Below are 18,678 nucleotides of genomic sequence, written 5' to 3'. Positions count from 1 at the left end.
TGGCTGCACATCTGGATGCAGCAGCGCCGTGCCCTGCAGGGCGGAGTCGAGGCGGAGGATCCCGGTGTGCACGCACCTCCCCGCGCGCGCGTGCGGGCCCGTGAGCCTCGGAGAGTGTGGATAAGGGTGTGGGAGCGCGCGCGCGCGCACGGGTGTCGGCCGGAGCCGCGGCTCGGGGATGGGGGATCGGGGATCCGGGAATGGGGAAGGGGTGGGGGCCCGGGAAGGAATAAATCTCTGCCGGCCTCCTCGAGCCTCCGCGGGTTAATGACCAGCCAGTTAGTGGGGAGACGAGGGTGACGGCGCAGGGCGCCGGCTGCGAGTCCAAGGGTCGGGCTATGTCAGCGGGTCCCCGCTCCCCTCCGATGTGTCCACACACTGGGGGCGGGGGGGGATTTTTTTATTGTTCGCCTCTATCTCGGGAGAACGAGGGCGGGAGGGAGAGGCGCGCGCTCCAGGCGGATCTGAGCGGGTCGAAGGAGGCAAATTTGCGGGTGGGGGAGGGAGGGGGAGACCTTGATTTCCACCAATCCCCGGGCGTTTGTCTGCGAAGTCCGGGGCGCAGCGGAAGGCTGCGGCGCGCCGCTGAATTAACTGATGAGAGCGAGTTCTTTTCTCCTCCGGGAGGGGTGGGGAGCGGGGGTCCTGGCCGGCAAGGCGGAGGAGCCCGGGGCGGGATAGCGGTCCCGGGCCGCGGTGGAAATTTCCAAGGACTTGGCGCGGCGCGGAGAGCGCGTCTGGGGGTGCCCCGCGGTGCAGCAGCGCGCGAGGCGGGGGGAGGCGGGGGGAGGCGGCGGAGGGCGCAGGAGCATCTCCCCGGCGGGGACGCCGCGGGCCGGTTGCCTGGAGGGAGCCCAGCCTCTCCCGGACCCGCGTAGGGCGACGGTGATGCTGCAGAACCGGCGGGAGCGCCTCGCCGCGGCCGCTCTCTGCGCTCTCGGAGACCCCGGCGCCCGCCTTCTGCAGGGGAAGCGACCATGACCGGAGCTCGTGACTCGCCCCCCGGCCGCTTCCCCTAGAAAGAAGCCCTTGAAAAAGTTGCATTTGAAAAAAAATCCTTGCGCTGACCTTTGGGGCCGTGGGGGCCCGAAGAAACGAGAAAGCGGAAGGTGTGTGTGTGTATGGGGGGGACCCTCCGCTGCCACTTTGCCTGACGCTGCGTTGAGCGCCCCCCGCCCCCCGCCCCCCGCCCGCGGGCCCCCGGGCTGCGATGAGCCCCTGCGGGCGGGCCCGGCGACACACGTCCAGAGGGGCCATGGCAATACTGGCGTGGAAGTTCCCGCGGACCCGGCTCCCGGTGGGAGCCAGTGCCCTTTGCGTTGTGGTCCTCTGTTGGCTCTACATCTTCCCGGTCTACCGGCTGCCCAACGAGAAGGAGATCGTCCAAGGGGTGCTGCAACAGGGCACAGCGTGGAGAAGGAACCAGACGGCGGCGAGCGTCTTCAGGTACCCCTCCCCTCGCGGCTCCGCCCGGCTCGGCTCGTGTCCTTTGCTCCCGGTGCGCTGGGGACAGGGTCACGGGCTAGCACCGCCTTGCAGAGGCATCTCTCCCCCAGTCCTTCCTTCTTGCCCTCCTCCCTTCCTTTGCCATTTCTAAACCTGAAGACTTTAGTCGGGGTTGGGGGGGGGCCTTCCCCACCCCTTACACCAAAGAGATGTGCAGACACCTGCTCTGCTCAGGTAAAACCTGTAAGCATTTCTTCCCCAGCCTGATCATAGTCAACATTCGCCCCCTAACTGGTGGGAAGGAGAATCCAGGCTAACTTTGTCCTTTGCACTTAATGAGAATTTATCTCTTGGGCTCTGTAGATGTTGGAAGCTATAGAGAACTAGAGGTGGGTAAGAGGCATCTCCCTGAGGCTAGGTGAGTGGTTGGTAACGTAAATCACTAATGAGAGAGTAATGGGCAAATCTTGGGCAGGAAAAACATGGACACCTAGCCAGGATCCTGCAGCTTTGTTCAGCGTGCCCACGACGAAACCCAGAGCACTTAACTGATCCCCCACCAAGAGCCGGGTACTGTGTGATTTTTATTGAAAAGTCAACAACTTTCTAATAACAGTATTATCCCCATCTTCCCAACCACAAACTGAGTCTTCAGAAGGAGGAGTTACTTCCCCAAGGTCATGTCATGTCCCTTTGAAGTGTGGGAACTGAAATTTTCAACACATAAAGCTCCTCAGCTCCCAGCTCTTTTTTGGGGGGGGGGTCGCTTAGACTGTGGATGCCTTCTGGAGAATGGGAGATGGACTTTAGGTAGGGACTTGGAATCAGAAAACAAAAAACCGAAGCCAGGTTGGAAATCAGAATGCTGAGGATCGCTCAGAGGTTGTAGTTTCCCTTCCTTTCTGGGAATTTCAGCTTAAGTGTCTAAAAATAAGTTCTTGGCAGCAGGGGTTGTGTCGGTTAGATTGGAGGGAAGGCAGTGCTGCTTCCCCTTCCTCTCCACCTTCCTGGGCATGTTCAGGGGACACACAAGGGCTTCTATGACTGCCAGGTGCCCCCTTCCCCTTCATTCCCTGGGGCTTGAAGATGCTGCAGTTGGCTTTCCTGAGATTGTAGTGGTCTAGGTGAGGAGTGCTTTCCTTTGCTCTTCTGCCTAGGATCTTTCCAGGCTGTCTATGGGCAGCTGAGAGCCAACTTAAACATTTTCACCAACAGTAGTTGGTTACAAATGTTCAGAAACATCTATAAATTTCAAAAAAAAACTTTTTAGACATATCGTTTCCTTCTCCTTCTGGGGCCTGCTCCTGGAAAGAAGGTCAAAGAGATAATAGCCAATTCTTTCAGGGGAAGACATGAAATCTTTAAACAGGGAGGGAAGACTTGCCTTCTCTCTTGTTCTCTAGAATTCAACTATCATTAAGTTTGAAAATAATGCTACACCCCTTAAAAGTAAATAAGGGCTAATTTTCTCTCGCCTTCACAATATTGATTGTTGGACTCAAAAGCACCCAAAAGGCATATAGCATCCAGCAATTCTTTTCTCTAAAGACAGGAAGCACTTTTACTCCAAGTGATATAAGGAAATGAATTAAGAACTTCCCATTGGTTCGTAATGAAAGAGTCCATTTTTTTTTGTATGGGAGGAAGAATAAGAAAGCTCTGTTGCTTCCTTAAATAAATTTCTTTGCAGGGAATAATCGAGTGGAAAATGCTTCATATTCTGAGAAATACATGCTTTTCATTTCTGAGACACACTTGCCCCTTGCTGTCTGTAGCCTGGGGTAATCTTTAGTGTGTTTGGCTGTCATCTGGTGTAGTCTCTATGTGAGAGAATTACTAATAGAATCCACACACTATAAAAAACTGCTTAAACACATATCCCTTAAAGTCAGTGTCTGTAAAAGTGTATAAGATGCACCATTGCCTGTTGAAAAGAGTTTGGGCTTTGGAGTAGAATTCTACACTAGTAGGATTCCTAGACTGAGGGTGCCATGACTAGGTAGATAAGCAGCAGAGTATCTTTGGTAAGCCGTTCTGTCTCTTTGAGTCTTAGTTTCCTTATTTATAAATGGGGATAAGAGCATTTACCTTGCAGGGTTGGTAGAGGTTTAAATAAAAAAATAAAAAACAACTACTGCAAGTGTTTGGCACATATATCCAGTCAATGGTGCTATTATAGTTGTCATGAATTATAATTCTCTGTATACATTACAACTTATATAAGGACTTCTGGCCAGCCCGTAAGAATTTGGAATGCTTTGGGCACCTGGGTGGCTCAATGGTTGAGCATCTGCCTTTGGCTCAGGTCGTGATCCCCCGGTCCTGTTATTGAGTCCTCCTCGGTCAGGCTCCCTGCAGGGGGAGCTTCTCTCTCTGCCTGTGTCTCTGCCTCTCTCTGTGTCTCTAATGAATAAAAGAATACAAAATCTTGAAAAAAAAAAAAGAATTTGGAATGCTTTGCCAGCCAAAGTTGCAGAGAAGCACTACTGGTCAATATTTTGCCCCCCCCCCCCGTTTCTTTACACTGAACCTAGTAAATTGGGACGAAGAATTTTAAAAGATAAAAGTATCGTGGTTTGCTAAGTCAAAAAATTTTTTGTACTCTGCATGTGTAATAAAATCTGTTTTTTTAAGCATATGGATTGTTAGTATGTGGGCAGTCGTGTATGTTTTTAAAATATTAGACAGGTCAGCCAGAGGCCCTTATTATGTTAAGAAAGAATAACTTTTGCAAACAGGTGTCTGTGTTTTCCAGTCTAAAATATCTTCCACACAACTAGAAATGGATATGAATGCACAGTTTGCACTTTTGTGTGGAGATACATGCATATTTATTCATAGATTGTGGAATGGTGTCATGTATATGTGTACATTTATACACATATTCATATATACACACATACAAATAATTGCAGTCAGTCAGTTGACTAGTATTTAATGAATGACTATAATACGCCAGATTTGAATTAGGCCCTGGGGGTTAGCAGTAGACGGGAAGGGCAGCTTGCTCTCTCTGAGATGGTTTGCCTCCTACAAGGGAGTGGCCGACAAAAACAAAGGGGTAAAGCAGTCAGTCGGATGATTTAAAGTACTGCTAAATGCTCTGAGAACAAAGGGGAGTGCTTCATTATGTTTATTAGCATTAGAGTTGCAGATTACGTTTCGCCCTCTGTGCTTTCATTTACTTCTGTGATTTTCTTCTCTTGGCTCAGACTTTAAGCACGACTACTCAGAGGGGAACCTTGGCAACTTGCAAAGGAGAAGGCAGCAAGAAAAGTCACAGAGCTGCAAGAGCTTTAAACTAGATAGGAGGTTGTCTAACATCCACATGGCGACCGAAGGATAAAGGAATCAATTGACCCTAACGTAGAAATATTGGAGAGTTTCTCTGCAACTCTTGTTGCTTCTGAATGAGTAGTCAAGTGGTGTGGGGAGATGTTGAACCAAAGTGGCATTTGTCTCTTCCATCAGGGCCTTACCCACTTCATTTGTTTCTCTGAAAGGAACTTCAGTTCACAATCTATGCTCAAGGCTTTATCCTTGGCATTGGACATAGTAATAATGACAACAAGAACAACAGCAAAACCGACAAATTACTAGGAGCCTATACTGTGCATGGCACTAGGCTGAGTGCTTTCAATGTACTGTCTCATTTAATTCTCCTAACAATCTTATATAAATGGATATGTTATCACCCACGTTTATAAAGAGGAACATGTCCACGTCCCTGCCAGGGATTTGCTGTACTCCCAGGGACAGGTATATGTGTTTATAATTAATTAACCAACTGGACATAGGGGCATCAAAGAGAGGCAGTATAGCAGAGAGAAAAACTTACGGATTTGGGAGCTGTCAGAACATGGTTGGAATCCCAGCTGTATCCCTTTCTGATTGTATGATCATTGGTAAGTTCAACCCTCAGAGCTTCAGTCTCCCCATTTGTAAAGTGGGATGTGTAATGATTTCTTACAGATTTGTGGTGCACGTTACATGGTGGCATAGAGGAAGCACCTAGAAAGATGCTTGCCACATACTTCTGTTTAATACATGGTCATTATAACAATAGAAACACAAGCAAAGTGCTGGGGAAGTTCACAAAACATGGCTGTTAATTCTGCTGGAAGGAGGGAAATCAGAGAGGAGGTGGTGTTTGCACTAAGCCTTGAAGGATGCTAAAGTTGGGTAGTAGTAAGAAGTGAGGGCAGAAGGATGTTCTAGGCAGGGAGAACAGCCAAGGCCAAAGCAGGGAAGTGTGGAAATTCTTGATGTGCTTCCTGTATGGAAAGGCATTAATTTTTCTCACGGAGAACATAGTAGGAAGGTAGACTCAGAGGTACACAGCGGCCAAGTCACACTCTCTGAATAGGCCTAAGGTGAGGTTTGTGAAAAATGAACCAACATCAAGCATCCAAGGGCACTGGTCATGTGTCAACTGTCAGCAGAGTTGGCACTTTGCTGTTACTGGTGGATTGCTGGATATAGGGTAACACTCCAAAGAGCTTTGAAAATTCTCTATATTCACTGAGTGCTAACCAGTACTCTAAGCCATGATGTTCCCCTTTCCTTTACCAAATTCTGAACGAAATATTGCTCTAAGCATTTTGAGCTTTATGTGCCTTCTTTTCTGTCCATAGTTTTGAATCTGTGGATCCCAGAAGCTTCAGATATTTCCACAGCTGTCCTGGTGGCTGCAGAAGGGCACCGGGGGTGGAGGGCTGAGAGGCAGGTGCAGCCCTCGGTATAGATGGGATTTAAGGTTTATGTTTGTTAAGGTAAAGATTTATGTGATGCCCTCTGAAAGGAGTTTAGGAAGAATATAGTTTATAGTAAATTTTGGTGTTTAAGAAAATAAGCTTCCATTATGTTGTGCATTTACAAATGAGAAAAAAATTAATTAGCAATAACCACAATAGCAAAAAGAAATCATTAACACTCATTGGCTGCATAAGATGACCCAGGCTAGGTTCCCAGTGCTTATATTTCTTAGCTTTTGTCCTCACAGCTATTTTACAGTAGATATTTATATGTTCTTTGTTTTATGGATGAGAAAATGGAAATTCAGAGAGACTCATTAACAAAATGATGGGTCGTGTTTCCAACACAGAGCTATTTGACTCTAGCCTTATTAGCTCGTTCCCTAATAATCTTAGATAAACGAGGCACTGCTGTCTATATCTCTTATGATGTGGCCATGAATACTTCTCCATCATTATCTTCATCAGCATTCCGCTTTTGGTATAGTAATACTGAAACAAGCCGGGCTGTGTTAGTTTTGTGTGTATCATTCCCTCTGCCTGAAATGCCTTTCCTTCAAGGCCACAACTCCTTGCCCTTTACCTGGCCAATTCTCACTCATCTCTTGACAGTGCATTTACTGGTTAAGAGCAAAGATCCTAAAAGTCAGTTGCGCTAAAATTCTGATTCTACCATTTGCTCTGTTCTGAGCAATTCAGCCTTTGCTGTCCGTTTCCTCATCTGTAAAATGTGACAGTGGTTGTTGCTGTGGTGGCGGTGGCAGTGGCTGCTGCTGCTGCTGCTTCTCCTCCTTCTCCTTTTTAAAATTATTTATTTATTTATCTATCTATCTATCTATCTATCATCTATCTATTTATTTATTTTCCCTTTAAAATTTTTTTTAAAAAATTTATTTAATTTATTTTTTTATTATTTATTTTTCTAAGAAATTTATTTTTTATTAGTGTTCAATTTGTCAACATACAGAATTACACCCAGTGCTCATCCTATCAAGTGCCCACCTCAGTGCCCACCACCCAGTCACCCCCACCCTCCTCTTCCACCACCCCTAGTTCGTTTCCCAGAGTTAGGAGTCTTTCATGTTCTGTCTCCCTTTCTGATATTTCCCACATATTTTTTCTCCTTTCCCCTTTATTCGCTTTCACTATTTTTTTATATTCCCCAAATGAACGAGACCATATAATGTTTGTCCTTCTCCGACTGACTTACTTCACTCAGCATAATACCCTCCAGTTCCATCCACATGGAAGCAAGCGGTGGGTATTTGTCGTTTCTAATGGCTGAGGAATATTCCATTGTATACATAAACCACATCTTCTTTATCCATTCATCTTTCGATGGACACCGAGGCTCCTTCCACAGTTTGGCTGTTGTGGACATTGCTGCTAGAAACATTGGGGTGCAGGTGTCCCGGCGTTTTACTGCATCTATATCTTTGGGGTAAATCCCCAACAGTGCAATTGCTGGGTCATAGGGCAGGTCTATTTTTAACTCTTTATGTGGGTCCTTGTAGTATTGTTGTGAGCATTAGAATAGACAATGTATTGAAAAATGCTTCTGGCATATTAGTGCTTAATCCATGTTATCTCTCTTCAAGGTAGCTTACCTTACTCTTTTCTTCTTCCCCAGGCTGTGTTAGAAGCCTCTCCTCTCTCTCTGTTTTATTTTTTTTATTGCCTTGTGCATATTATTGCATTTCTTTAATCATCAAAAAATATGTACTCCTCTGTGTCTACTAGTTTTATCATAGAAGATGCTAGAACTATAGCAGCTAACTTAAAATTTACTTTCTTGAAGTTTGTGGACTAATGAGGGAAGACATAATGATGGATAAATATGCAAGTGTCTGGTAGTGACAGGTGTATTTTTCATGATGCTGCATTAAAAGTACCAATTTATTTGTCTGCCTTTTCTGTTGGCTCGTTCATATTTGCATTCCCAGAGCTGAGTGCGATTTCTTTTTTTTTTTAAAGTTTTATTTATTTATTTTTATTTATGATAGACACAGAGAGAGAAAGAGGCAGAGACACAGGAGGAGGGAGAAGCAGGCTCCATGCCGGGAGCCCGATGTGGGATTCGATCCCGGGACTCCAGGATCGCGCCCTGGGCCAAAGGCAGGCGCCAAACCGCTGAGCCACCCAGGGATCCCCCTGAGTGCGATTTCTGATTTTTGTTGAGTTACTGTGTGATGAACGTGCCAGCAAGGTGTGAGACTGGATAGCTAATCGGTCAGTCAACAAATACTTAATGAGGTCCAATATTCTGGTTGGTCATGTGGAGATCAAAGGAGGAAATGGCATCTACTCTTTTGAAAGAGCTCTTACTGGAGAGCAGAGTTTTCAATCTCAACACTACCAACATTTTGGGCTGGAAGATTCTTTGTTGTGGAAGGCTGTCCTGTACATTGTAGAAGATTTAGCAATGTCCATGGCTCTGTCCACTAAATGAAACAAATCGATATGTCTCCAGATTTGAGAAAATGTCTCTTGGGGGGCAAAATTGCTCTCGGTGGAGAACCATTTTCTTTGGAGAAACAAAATCAACCAATTGACAAGATTTTTAAAAATCCCAGAAAATACACAATGAAGAACTACATCTGGAACCTACAAACCATAAATGCCTTGACTACGGGAAGGGAAGTGGATGAACTGTACTTTGGTGGCCAGCTCTTGGTTAAAGAAGGATAGCGAGAGGGCATACATTTTGGGAAATTTACTTAAAGCAGCTGTCTCTGTTGAAAGCTTGTGTGAGAGTTGCCCAGGGTTCTCACCAGTGCCCTGCTTAGACCCTGGCAAGAGGAGCAGGGTGGGGAGAGGGGGCTCACTCTGTTTCTCCTTTGGTCTCAGCTCTTTGCAAAGAGGAAGGCATCTCTGGGGCCTTTGTAGAACAGGAATTCCCTGCCCAAATGACCCAAGCTCCACTTCCACAGCCTGCTTGCCTGTGTGAGGAGTTCCCCATCACCCACCATCAGGGTGGCTTTTCCCATTGCTGTGAGCACTCCTCGGCCCAAGGGATGGCCAAGGAACAGTTCTTCGTGGGAGGCAGAGGCTGTGAAAAGAACTTGGAGATGGGAGTGGGGGTTTCAGGTGGACACATGGTGGTGGCTACCTGTGTCCCCATGTTCCAGTATCCAAATGCCTAGAGTTTGAGAAGCCTAAATTGAAATCTGGTCTCCCAGTTTGTTTACACAGGTATATTTGTTCAGGGAAAAGAATAGGGAGTTAGGACATATTTTTTTCATCCGTTTGTTGATTTGATTGTAACTTTTACATATTTAGATACATTTGTGCTTTTGTCCTCTGCCTTGCAAATTGAGGGGAGTTTTTGCACCTTGGAAGTCTATTAGTCTTCATTTTGGAGAACAGTATTTAGGGAGCTAGTTGGATCAATTGAATAATTTTATATGAGTGTAGAGTATGGCCGGATTTTCTTTTGACAGAGTTGTATTAGGAAGCCAGAACTGGTGAATAATGAACATACAGATTATAACCCACTGAATGAGATAGTACAAGCCACTCACGCAGGGGCAGGACGGTGGGGGTGGTAGTGGGGTAGGGGAGAGCAGATATTTCCCTCTGCATCTCAGTTCCCACTTTGGGGAAGAGAAATCCATATGGGTCATTTTGATTGAAGATGCAGCTTTCAATAAACCCCAAGGGAAGCAGTCACAAGATTGATCAGATTCTAGAATCCCGGGGGCTCAGTGAGCTGGAGGAAGGTCTTGAATGAGCAAGAGAATGAGAGGAGGGTAGCAAGCACCTAGGACTTTATAAGGTGATTGGAGCAGGGGTCACTAATGTTTTTTGGGCTTGACTCTAAGTGGTTATTTTATTTTATTATTTTATTTTGTTTTAATTTTTAAAAATATTTTATTTATTCATGAGGGAGAGAGAGAGAAAGAGAGAGAGAGAGAGAGGCAGAGGAAGAAGCAGGCTCCATGGAAGGAAGCCTGGCGTGGGACTCGATCCCGGATCTCCAGGATCACACCCTGGGCTGAAGGTGGCACTAAACCGCTGAGCCACCTGGGCTGCCCCTAAGCGGTTATTTTAAAAGGTTCCCCAAGAAAGGTAAAATGGGAACTTATGTCAGGAATCCTAAACTTAAGTTCTTATCTAAATGTCCAGACTGTGGGTGTGAGCAGGGTTATCACACTGTAAAATGTTTAGGCAGCAAATCCGGAAAACAAAAGTTTTTTTGCTTAAAAGTTGTTTTTCTCATCACAGTTATAAATCATCTTAGAAGTGATGCAGACTATGTATAATTAGCGCAATGTCTTTGGTGGAGTTGATAGATTTCTAGGAAAATACAGTACTTTTTAATCTTTTCATTCTATTTTTGCCTCTTTTGGGAGTTGACCTTGGGCAGGCTGCTAAACCTCTGTTCCTTTGTTTTGTTATCTGAAAAATGGTATATAATAGGCTAACCCAATTCCTAGGTTTATGATAAGAATTTAGATAGTTTGTGTAGAATCCATAGCCATCCTCACCTGGCTGCATGAGATTACAGGATGCTCCTTCCCACCTAGAAACAGTCTAGATCTCAGAGCCCCAGAGAATCAGTTTTTTTTTTTTTTTTGTAAGATTTATTTATTTGGGCAGCCCGGGTGGCTCAGTGGTTTAGCGCTGCCTTCAGTCCATGGCCTGATCCTGGGGACCGGGGATCGAGTCCTACGTCGGGCTCCCTGCATGGAGCCTGCATCTCCCTCTGCCTGTGTCTCTGCCACTCTCTTTCTCTCTTTCTCTGTCTCATGAATAAATAAATAAAACCTTTAAAAAATATTCATTTATTTATTCATGAGAGACACAGAGAAAGAGAGGCAGAGACACAGGCAGAGGGAGATGCAGGCTCCATGCAGGGAGCCCGACGTGGGACTCGATCCCCGGTCCCCAGGATCAGGCCATGGACTGAAGGCGGCGCTAAACCACTGAGCCACCCGGGCTGCCCGAGAATCAGGTTTTGATACTGGTTCTGTCATTTATTAACTTTGTGACCTTGAAAAAATTACCTGGCCTCTCTGAGCCTTAGCTGTGGGTGGCAGTACTTACCTTAAGAGGATTAAGTGTTGAATCATTGCTAATTATTAAGCCATAATGATGAGAAAAGCTGCTTCCTGGGACACAGCTTATGCCTATTACTGGTACTTTCAGTAATGGAATATCTAATGAAATGTGACCTTATTACACACTCTCTTCTTCAATAGCGTTAGTACTAAGGATGCTGTAAAACGGGCAGTAGAATTTTAAGGAAGAGAACAGAGTCCAGACATAAATCACTGGTTCATTCATTCATCCACATTGACTAAATGCCTGTTGTGCACCAGGTAGGGGCTGGGATACAGCGATGAAAGTTAAGACATGGTTCCTGATTTTATAAAATTTACAGTCTGGCCTAGTGACATTAGCTAAGTTAGTAAGAATTGAGTAATGTAGTGTTCCAAGGGCTACGGTTGATCCGTTTCAGATAATTTTGCTGAGTTTCGAAGTGATTGATTTTTTCCCCTTTCTTGGACTGTCTTCCAGCTATGGCATTGCATAGAGGGAAGCAGCCAAGACCAGAGGAGCTGTGTCACTCCTTTAATTAGGTGCCAGGAGGAAGCTGAAGTGAATTCAGAGCTACACATTCTCTATTATTCAAGGCCTAAGTAACAGTACACTACCAGAGATTTCCAAGTGAGTGTAATGAGAACAGGCTTTGGGAGGACAAATTACTTATCTCAATTATTGATACAACAAATATATACATGATCTTATGTCATAACCTCGTGCTTATTTAAAAAATAATTATTTAAAATAATGTTCATTATTTGTCTGATTTGGGAAGTAATAGATACTGTAGAAAAATTTTAAATGTTAGTGAAAAAGGAGGAAAAAAACCCCTCATAATTCCATCCCTCAGAAGTATTTCACTGTGAACACTGTTTCTTTTGCGCATATTTGTTTGCGTTTGTGTATTACTAAATTGTATATATTTATATATGTAGTTTTATGTTCTTTTTTATCCATTCAGTGTTACATCTTTAGCATTTTCTCATATAATTAAATAATTTTTAACTGCCAAGCTTGTGATAAGATAGCATTATGATTTTCATTTTGGAAAAAAATTATTTACTGTAAGTTTTTAAAAATGTTAACAATTTGGAACAAATTACTTTCTTCCAAAGAATCCTTATAAAGGATATCATATTTGCATGTTAGATTTTTTTTTTAGATTTTTCTTTAAATATTTTTTCATATAGATTTGGTAAATACTGAGCATGGGAAATCAAAAAGCCTCTTTAAAGAGTTTTGCTTTCTCAAAGTTGGCATTTAAATGACAAGAGCAACACTTTATAAAAGTAATTGACATTTAATCACCTAGAGACAAACATTGCTAATATTTTGGCATATAGTTTTCTAGAACATTCAGTGCTTCCTCTGTGTGTGTTTATCAAACAAAAATATAATGAATTTGACAGTATATTGTAGATTTTTTTAATGGCAATATATATAGATTTACATCATCCCTTTTTATTTTTTAAAAAATTCTTTATTTAAATTCAATGTAGTTAACATATACTGTGTTATTAGTTTCAGGGGTAGAATTTAGTGATTCATCAGTTGCATATAACACCCTGTGTTCATAACATTAAGTGCCCTCCTTAATGGCCATCACCCATTTAGCCCACCTTCCCCACCCACCTCCCCTCCAGCAATTCTCTGTTTCCTGGGGTTCGGAGTTTCTTACGGTTTGTCTTCCTCTCTGGTTTAATCCTATTTTTCCTTCCTTCCTGCTATGTTCATCAGTTTTGTTTCTTAAATTCCACGTATGAGTGAAATCATATGGTATTTGTCTTATTCTGACTTATTTCGCTTAGCATAACACACTCTAGCTCCATCCACAACATTGCAAATGGCATGATTTCATTCTTTCTGATGGCTGAGTAATGTTCCATTATAAATATATATGCCACTTCTTTGTCCATTCATCAGTTGATGGACATCTGGGCTCTTTCCATAGTTTGTCTGTTGTGGACATTGCTGTTATAAACATTGGGGCACAGGTGCCCCTTTGAATCATTATGTTTATATCCTTTGGATAAATACCTAGTAATGCAATTGCTGGTTCGTAGGGTACTTGTGTTTTTAACTTTTTGAGGAACCTCCATACTGTTTTCAGAATAGCTGCACCAGCTTGCATTCCCACCAACAGTGTAAGAAGGTTCCCCTTTCTCCATATCCTCACCAACATCTGTTGTTTCCTGAGTTGTTAATTTTAGCCATTATGGCTGGTGTGAGATGGTATCTCATTATGGTTTTGATTTGTATTTCCCTGATGCTGAGTTATTTTGAGCATCTTTTTGTGTGTCTTTTGGCCTTTCGTATATATCATCCCTTTTTAATGGCTGTAAGATTTTCCTTTGTTAGTATAGTTAATGATTTATTTAAGTAATCCACTATTATTGAATATTCATGTTGATGCAGTATCTCACCTTTGTAAATAATGCTGTGAAGAACATCTTTTTGTATACATCTTAAACATTTAATGTTTATTTTCTTAGTTTAAATTTCTAGAAGTAGTTTCTTGACAGTTTCTTTCCCCCTACCATCAGTTCTTATTACTGGCTTCTTTGGTTGTTTAGAGAAATTCTTCAACTTTGGCTAAGGGCAGATTTGAGTTTTCTTCCATTTCAATGTGGACAGTGATTGCATAAATAGAAAACATACAATGATTGTTGACATTAAATGATGAAATTCTCTTTTAGGAATTTTCAAGAGGCAGGGAAGCAACTGGTAAAGATACCCGCAGTGACCTCTGTATGAGGAATTGAGGACTGTGGTGACCTCTCTATGAGGAATTTATTTAGTGCACTGGAAGATGTGCCTTTGTTATGGCTATTCTCTTCATTACAGAACAATTGATAACTAGCTCAGTGTTTCATTTTTGTTTAAAAAGAAATGACTTTATGGGACCATTTGTACTATTTTCTAGGATTTAAGCAATTAAAAACCATAATTTAAAAAAGAAATATACCTTTTCCTAATGACAAGGTAGAGATTTCAAGGAAAAGGATTAATGTCTTAAATTAAAAAATAAAGCAATTATATGTTATGACTGTTTTTTAAAAACTCATTTTCCTATTCACTAAAATTGAAAATCTTGGGGGGCACCTAAGTGGCCCAGTTGGTTGACTGTCTGCGTTCTGCTCAGGTCATGGTTTCTGGGTCCTGGGAGTTGAGCCCCACATGAGCTCCTGGCTCATTCGGGAGTCTGCTTCTCCCTCTGGCCCTGCTCACTCCCCCTCACATCCACTTGTGCTCTCTCAAGTGGATGAATAAAATCTTTGAAAAAAAAATGGAAAATCTTGGACTTGAAATTAGAACAGATTATATCCACCTGCGAGGAGGGTAAGAGAATAGTAGAAAGGCACAAAAATCCCATGATGATATTTTGCTGGGTTGTTTTTTTGGAAGTTGAGTGTTAGTGATTGATTGTGTTGACACTGGACTAAATCATCTCTATCCTATGTTCTTGTCCTCCTTTGCACTTGTTTGAAACAGCTATACATAACAGTTTGCTTTGGTGCTTTAGGGTCAGACATTGAGTCTTGTTTATATTTGTCTGCCTCTGATCCTTCATCACAGTCTTACTAATTGCCTAACAAATACTTGTTTTATGAATGAAAACATTACATTTTCTACAAGGCCTGTAGATAGTTGTCTGAATATCTTTCAGTGGTAGTTCATTTATTGTCTAATATTGAGACTCTATGCTATCAGTATTCACTACTAATTCATTTGTTCACTCCTTCACTCATTCCTTTGTCCAATAATTAACTATTCAGTGCTTTCTGTGTGCCAGGTACTGGTACTAGGTGCTGAGAATCAAATAGTTAGCCAGGAAGACAAAGGCCTTCCTCTCATAGAATGGATAAGCACATAGTATACATTATAAAAAGAACAGTGATATTCTCCAAAAAAAAAAAAAAAAAAATCTCTCAACTCTTTTTTTTGTTGTTGTTTTTTTCAACTCTTTTTTATGGAAGAAAAACAAGCCCATGTTTAACTTCACTTTCAGCATTTAGCTGTGTCTGTATTTGTGCCAAAGTCCCTCCTCTGGTCCACTCTGTTTTTGGCCTGCACTGTGACTGTGAAGCCAGAAGTCTTTGTACAGTTTAGTGGTATATCTTTTGATTCTGTTTAACTTATGCAACATCTGAAATATTAAGAGAGGAAAAAGCCCTTTGAAAAATTGCTAAAAGATAAGTGAGTCCATGGGGGAAAGCAAAGCTTAGTTACCAGTAGAATAAAAGAGACCTAGAAGCAGGCTGGCTTGGATGGGGATTGTTTACTTTGTAAACAACTGGTCTTGACTCAACCAGCCACCCTGCCATAATATAGAAAAGGAGAGTATTTGACAGGAGCGGGTGGAAATAGAATGCTGTGAATTGAGGAGTCTCAATTGTGGTAAAAACAGTCATTTTTTAAAAAGATTTTATTTATTTATTCATGAGAGACAGAGAGTGAGAAAGGGAGAGAGAGAGAGAGAGAGAGAGAGAGAGAGGCAGAGACACAGGCAGAGGGAGAAGCAGGCTCCATGCAGGGAGCCTGATGTGGGACTCAATCCTGTGTCTCCAGGATCATGCCCTGGGCTGAAGGCGGCACTAAACGGCTGAGCCACCTGGGCTGCCCAAAACACACTCATTTTATTTTTTCCTAATAACTGCTCCAACCGTGCAATGGTAGACCTAACTCCTGACCTCCACTCCCCACCCCACTTAGCTGGCTCTAATGGGACTTTGGCTAATATTGCCAAATTTTATCAACTTTTATCTATCTTGATTATTGAGACAGTCTATTCTGGTGCTTAGCTCAGTTTTGTTGATTTTATTTACTTATTCTTTAAAGATTTACTTATTTGAGAGAGTGAGAAAGCGCGCATGAGCAGAAGGAGCAGAGGGAGAGGGAGAGAGAATCTCAAGCAGACCCCACGCTGAGTGTAGAGCCCCACATGGGGCTCTATCCCATGACCCTGAGGTCACAACCTCAGCTGAAACCCAGAGTTGGGCACACAACTAACTGTGCCACCCAGGTTCCCCTCAGTTTTAGTTTATTTTAAAACACAATGAACGCTCCCATGGCTACCATTTCTGTCTGCTTTGGCTCTACCTGAAATTCCAGCAGCATGTAGTAGCAGCGAGAAAGGTATTTGCTGGGGCAGATCCCTACTCCACCCACTTCTAGGAGCTATTTCTTCCCCATTGGACAGGGAGGACATGAATATTCACAGTCCCTTTCCTCTGTTGATGATTGTGGCTTCTCAGGTGAACCCTGAGAGGCTGCCCACCTTTTCTAAGGGCAAACTGGCCTGCGTTCCTTCACCTGGTGTGCAGCCTCGTAGGCGGAATACTGGTAAGCACTCCATCCACAGGCAGTTCCCCATTCTTGCCACCCCAAAAGGATTTTTACAGCCCACTGCCTCACCATCTCTTTCCACTTCTGTTTCTTCTCTCCAGCGTTGTCCTTAAAAATAAGAGTTATTTTACCAGCAAAAATGGGTTTATTTGGAAATAGTGTAGAATTGCAATTTGGAAAAAGCAAGGGATGCTCAAACTATCAAAGGAGGGAAACGTTGTTTCATGGAAAAGAAGGAGGAAGTTGAGAGGGGTTGTTCTGAAGGAAAGTCCATTGGAAAAGGCAAGAGTTCAGGACGATGATGGTTTCCCATTGGCTGGGTTGCAGGGGTAATTGATTTCTTGTAAGAGGTGCAATGTACATCTTTTCTTGTTGGGAATTGTAATTGATGATTCTTCCCTGTTGAAGATTCTTCTGTTGGTGGTGGTGGTGGGTGGGGTGGGGGGTGGGGATGGGGGTGTTCTGTAATTGATAATTCTTGAGGTAGAGTGTTACGATGTGAGGGCTCCCTCTTCTGGCCTCTCCACTCCATGGTAGTGAGGTTTTCCTTTGTTAATTTTGACAAGACATATAGCACAGGGCAGCACAGTGCAAGCGCAGCAAACAACCCAATCATAAAGTGCCTGTGTCTCCTTATTGCAGACCCTCATTGTCTTTACAAGTGATTCTTTTTGAACATCCCCCACCCCTCTTCCTTCTTCGTTGGCAGGGAGGGAAGGCACTTGTTCTACAGGGGTGGAGAGGGTAGCCTCCTGAAAAAACATGGCACTCGCAAGTCTGTGCCTTTCTCCTGGTCCTGCTCCAGTGTGAATCAGCTGTATGGCTTCTTGGTCTAGTGCCACTTAGAGAACCTGTAAGGAGGTGGCTAACTCCAACTTCTGGCAGCTTTCTGAACCTAACAAATAGTGTTATTAGCACATGTTGGTCTTAGTTTTGGTTTCTGACCATCATTCCCAGATAAGAGAAGAACCTCATATTTTATACTTGTTTCCTGCATAAGTTTTTGTACTCAAAAAATTCAGTCATACTATTTCTTAAAGGATCCCTGTGGGCCCCAGAAATAGGGAAATGCTCAACTGGGTCTGTTCACTTTCATATTGAGCAGGTGATCAAGGTGTTTGAACACAGACAAGGCATTCAAGATCCCCCAACCCCCGGTTTTGGGGGCTTATCACTAATGTCTCCAATTGTCACCATGCCATTTAGAGTCACTCTTCTACTGCCAGTTCTTCCTCATTTCCTTTTCTTTCTGCTCAGGAAGCTTGGGGGCACACCGCCAAGTATGCTGGCTAAGCAGACTCCAGCTGGGGAATATTATCCCCTTGGGCAGGCACTCCCAGTCTTGATTTTCTTAGGTGCTTCCTCCTCTTCAGGAAAGGGAAGAAGCCCCACTAGTCAACAGGTTCTTCTCACTCCTAATTTCCCTTTATGTTGACCAGGGTTGAGGGGGTAGTTGTGCGGTGGGGCTGGATTCAAATCACCACCACTCCCCAGTGCTGCTAGGGGGCTGGCCTTGTAACTAGTGGCCCTCTTGACTCAATGAAGGGTACTTAGCAGCTATGTCTCCAGCTTTGGACTTGAACCATGATTCCAGCATAAAATCCCACTGAATATCCTGTTACAAAAGGAAAGAACCAATAAAAAAGCCAGAAGATTGCTCCTAGAGTATCAAATTTCAAGATTTATAATTTTCAAGCATTCTGAAAAACTCTTTGGGCTTTTAGTAGAGATGAACTATGGAAACCTAAGTTCATATTTAATGAACATTTGTTGAGCACCACTTATGTGCAAGTACTGTGCTAGATGCTTTCATGTGCAAAGTATCAGTCCATCTAACTCTGGATCTTAAAATCAGCTCCATTTCTTAGGCAATAATGATATTTTTAGTAGAATAGTTGTTATTTATTTTGTATCTGCCATATGCCAGGCACTATTTTAAGCACTTTACACAGTGTTATCATTTAGCATTCACAAGTACTGTATGAGGGAGATATTATTATCCTTATTTTACAAAGAATCAGGCTGTGAGTAATTATTTCTTTAAGACCATTTAGATTGTAGGTGGTGCTGACAGCTGGCATTTAAT

The 18,678-nt window shown here is 43.2% G+C and overlaps 1 protein-coding gene across 2 annotated transcripts in view; it reads left to right on the top strand.

The window, feature by feature from the left end:
- The first annotated feature begins 553 nt into the window (after positions 1-553).
- ST8SIA1 (ST8 alpha-N-acetyl-neuraminide alpha-2,8-sialyltransferase 1) overlaps positions 554-18,678 on the top strand; it is a 146,783-nt gene continuing 128,658 nt past the window's right edge. For both annotated transcript variants that reach the window (XM_041736595.1, XM_041736594.1), the window contains exon 1: positions 554-1,446. In XM_041736595.1, coding sequence (XP_041592529.1) covers positions 1,211-1,446 — 236 coding nt within the window. In that variant the 5' untranslated portion in view covers positions 554-1,210. The remainder of the gene's footprint in view (positions 1,447-18,678) is intronic.

Source organism: Vulpes lagopus, chromosome 21 (assembly GCF_018345385.1).
Source record: "Vulpes lagopus strain Blue_001 chromosome 21, ASM1834538v1, whole genome shotgun sequence".
Lineage (NCBI taxonomy): Eukaryota > Metazoa > Chordata > Mammalia > Carnivora > Canidae > Vulpes > Vulpes lagopus.
Note: the sequence above shows the minus strand (reverse complement) of the source record. Positions and strands in the feature narration are given on the sequence as shown.